At 36.8% G+C, this 3,562-nt stretch overlaps 1 protein-coding gene across 6 annotated transcripts; it reads left to right on the forward strand.

The window, feature by feature from the left end:
- On the forward strand, positions 1–2,941 carry LOC113274997. 6 transcript variants are annotated; one of them, XR_003323360.1, is made up of 4 exons: positions 1–237; positions 369–1,702; positions 2,025–2,374; positions 2,457–2,941. XR_003323360.1 is itself a non-coding variant. In XM_026524424.1 (3 exons), the coding sequence occupies exons 1-3, from the start codon at positions 34–36 to the stop codon at positions 2,106–2,108; spliced, it is 372 nt and encodes a 123-aa protein (XP_026380209.1). In that variant the 5' UTR covers positions 1–33; the 3' UTR covers positions 2,109–2,941. The 6 variants fall into 6 exon arrangements, 1 of the variants encoding a protein (XP_026380209.1); XR_003323361.1 differs by having other exon boundaries at positions 384–1,702; XR_003323363.1 differs by having other exon boundaries at positions 1,409–1,702.
- The last annotated feature ends 621 nt before the right edge of the window (positions 2,942–3,562 follow it).

Raw genomic sequence — 3,562 nt, forward strand, 5'->3', positions numbered from 1 at the left:
AGGATACTTAGATGTGTTTCGATTCCTCAAGCAATGAACACGACAGAATTACCAGCTTTAAAGACTCCTGGTGTTCTCCACAGAAAGATAAAGAAGGGTGTGTTAAGGAGATCAAAGAACCTTCCTAAGATGAAAGCCATCGAGACGGCTATTTCAAGAGGAGAAAAGGTAGAAAAGAAAATATCGAAGAAGTGTCTGCAACCGAAATTCGTGCTAAACTCCCTAATCGTCAACAAGGTAATCGATCTATTTTCTATTAAGAGGTTTATACTAATTCTATCAAATCTGAAGTTTTTTGTTGATTTTTGGGTGTGTTTTCCTTCTCTGTACATCTTTTCAAGCATTTTGATTCACTAGTGATGTTTTAGGTTGGATTGTTGTAGCAATAGGGCTAAAATTGCATCAATTGCAAGTTAAGAACTGTCAAGTCTCAAAAGATGTGAGAAAACAAAACAATTGGCTGCTAATTGGCCACGCTCACCTGCAAGTAGTAGAGTCGAGGTACTTGATCGAACTGCTCGGTTACAAAATTATGTACCATTATCTGAATTAGTACAGGAACATATGTGCATTGGATTGAATGTAAACCAGGTCAAGGTGATGATAAGGTACAATTAGAATTTTCGCCTAAGCAGTGTTATGTGTATTTCTACTTTTCATGGTAATTGGGAGAGTTCCGTTTCAGATTTTACACAATTGATTAAGTACATAATTTTTTTTTTCCATTTTGAGTAATTCGCTAGATAACATCGCCATCGCCTTATCGTTTTAGAATTATAGAATATATTATCAGTAACTGTTAGTAAGACGGGACTAATAGCCATCTGAGATGAAAACAAACAAAGTGGGTCAGACTAGGTCTCATGGTCCATTCGTATGATTATGCAAAGAATATCACAAAACCTTTCATTGATGCAGCGAAATGCAATATGCCTAAAAATGCATTTATGTGTTTCTGTATTATAGGTTTCTGTATGTCGTTATCTTCCTTGCTGTGCCTTTTTCCCACGAATGTTTGTTTGCTGGTAAGCTTGTTCTGTGTTGGCCCGATTAGTTGCACAACAAGAACTGTCTGCGTAATTGCTTAGACGCAAACATGTGTTATGTTATTTTATACATACATCTTTTTTTGACATTATAAATTCATTGTTTGCATAACTGTTTTCAATCGTAGTTCTTAAAACCAATTAGGATTTACAAATTAGGAACATTTGTCCGTTGAAACTCTTAAAAGTGCAAACATATAATTGGAACATTGAAGGATTTACAAATTAAGAATCTAAGATGATAAGAACTCATCCTATTGGCTTCTGAAGTCCCCGATACATCAAACGCAGAAACTATGTGAAAAATGTGGAGGTATATCACATGTGCCACATTCTAAGTTTCACATTGCTGGCCCTAATAGTTGGCAGGTTACCAGCCCTTTTGAAGTTACTGAATTGCTTGCGGTTCAGAACAAGATTTATTAGAGGCCAACAATTTTTGTGGCAAAAATATGTAACCGAAGAGGAAAAAAATTCCTGGAACTGCTGCTGTGTTAACACCTGACATGCCAGATGTTCAATCTCATGTTTCTGTGGGAGCTCGATTTCTCACTTGAATCATTGGTATTTAGGGCGCTTCCCTTTCTCGGTTCAGAAAAGGATTCAAACCCAACAATGTGTTTCCTCATAATGTCTATGAACGATCTAGAAACCAGGTAAGACCTTTTCTTTCTTCTTTTGTTTTCCCCCCTTTTAAATTGATGTGTTCAGAAAATTTGTGAGTTTTACTGATAGCGCAAACTGTAACACTTGTTGCTTGCCTACATCTCTTAATTACTCTCCATATCTTGATTTTTTACATTTGAGGAAACACCATTATGCTACTGTCAAAACCAGCACCTACTTACACCTCACCATGCCCTGAGTAATGCACCACTTTTGCAACAGGATCATACAGTTTTTGAAGTTCATGGTAATATATTTTCTATAGAGTGACAACTGTAGCAAAGCTTAACCGCACAATCTTTTCCTTCGCAGAAACAATATAAAAAGATGTCTCTATTAAAGGGTTGCCTTTTCTTGGCACTCATGGCAATGAGGTTTAGATGGTATACCGTATAACATGGAAACAATTGGAGATGGCTAAAAGATGGGTTTCTTAGAACTGTCACCTGAAGACGAACTGGAAGGGCAACTTGTTTACCTCCAAATTAAGCTACTAACCACACCATTGCAAGCAAGTGCTATTGTGGTCTCTGTGCTTGTCCTCTTGATATTAGTCATATATTGATATGTGGAACTCTTCAAAGGAACACCCCCAATCATGTGAAATTTGCAGAAGGCCTGGGATTTTATTGAACCCTATATTACTTTGTAACGACTGCAAGGTTTGCTATCCTTACGATTACTATATTTAGCAACTGCATAACTGGTTCGTGTTGATGTTCACAAAAACACTTTTATCCTCAGGTGTCAGTCCAGTTGGGATGTTATCGTAGTGTTAAAGGTTCTTCTGGACCATGGTACTGTGAACTGTGTGAAGATTTGTTGGCATCTAGGAGCTTCAGAGTTCCAGTGAAAACCCTCACGAAAAGCCTTGTTTTCCTGCACCATGCAGTTTGTATGGTGGCACTAGTGGTGCTTTTAGAAGGTCAACTGAAGGACTATGTGTGCATTCCTTCTGTAGTGAGGTTATTTCATGTTGTTACCGTTGAGTCACTTTGCCAAATTTATTTCATCAATCTCTTGTGTTCTAGTGGTTGTTGTAATCGACTATCAAAAGCGGGCAACAGAATCCCGTGAAATTGCTTTAGTGATAGATGAAAGTGTCTTCCAGGGTACCACTTCCATCTTATCTGTATATATTTCCAAGGATCTATAAGTGTGCGAGTATATACCAATAATTTCCTACAACACAAGAATGCAAATAGAAAGGAATCCAATTGATAACAAAATTTCCTGTGTACTCTTTTTGTACAACGTCGTCACATATTAACTACTTAGTGTTACATGTCTGTTATTACGGCCAAACTGCCTAATATAGTTTATATAATAACTAGGTATCACCGGGGCCTTATGGCCCCGGTTTACATAATTTATTTTTTTTCTCATTCCAAGGTACTCATAATTTCATAACATTAGTAAACACTTAATAATATCAGTACTAATCGAATCAGTCTGCATTTAGGCACTCATTTCCAGTAAAATAAAATAAAATCAATCACTTGATTTAATTTCATCAATACTCTAATAATTCTTATCATTACTGGAATGTTTGTAAGCAAATTTCGAGATTGGTGGTCGGTTTCTAATTAACCAAGACATGTGCCGACAATTGTATTTTTTTGTTACCTAACAAACCATTATACCTTGCAACAGGTGCACTTGCATTGGCAACTACCAATGCCTCTAGAGTATTGATCAATCTGGAGGTATGAGTCAATGAATTCAAGAAGAAGCAAGTGCGCAGAACAAAAAGTAGTACTATATCTTTTTTTGACTGCTAAAACCATGAAATAAATTTACATGGGCTCAAATTCGGGCACAATGGAGTCATAATGACCGGCACGCCACAA

This window comes from Papaver somniferum, chromosome 4 (assembly GCF_003573695.1).
Source record: "Papaver somniferum cultivar HN1 chromosome 4, ASM357369v1, whole genome shotgun sequence".
Taxonomy (NCBI): Eukaryota; Viridiplantae; Streptophyta; class Magnoliopsida; order Ranunculales; family Papaveraceae; genus Papaver; species Papaver somniferum.

Excerpts from the sequence above, each read along its gene's own strand:
- LOC113274997 (XM_026524424.1), top strand. The coding sequence starts at position 34 with ATGAACACGACAGAATTACCAGCTTTAAAGACTCCTGGTGTTCTCCAC. Across the intron at positions 238-1,618 it reads ACTCCCTAATCGTCAACAAG|GGCGCTTCCCTTTCTCGGTT; the intron begins GTAATCGATCTA and ends ATTGGTATTTAG. Across the intron at positions 1,703-2,024 it reads ATGAACGATCTAGAAACCAG|AAACAATATAAAAAGATGTC; the intron begins GTAAGACCTTTT and ends TTTCCTTCGCAG.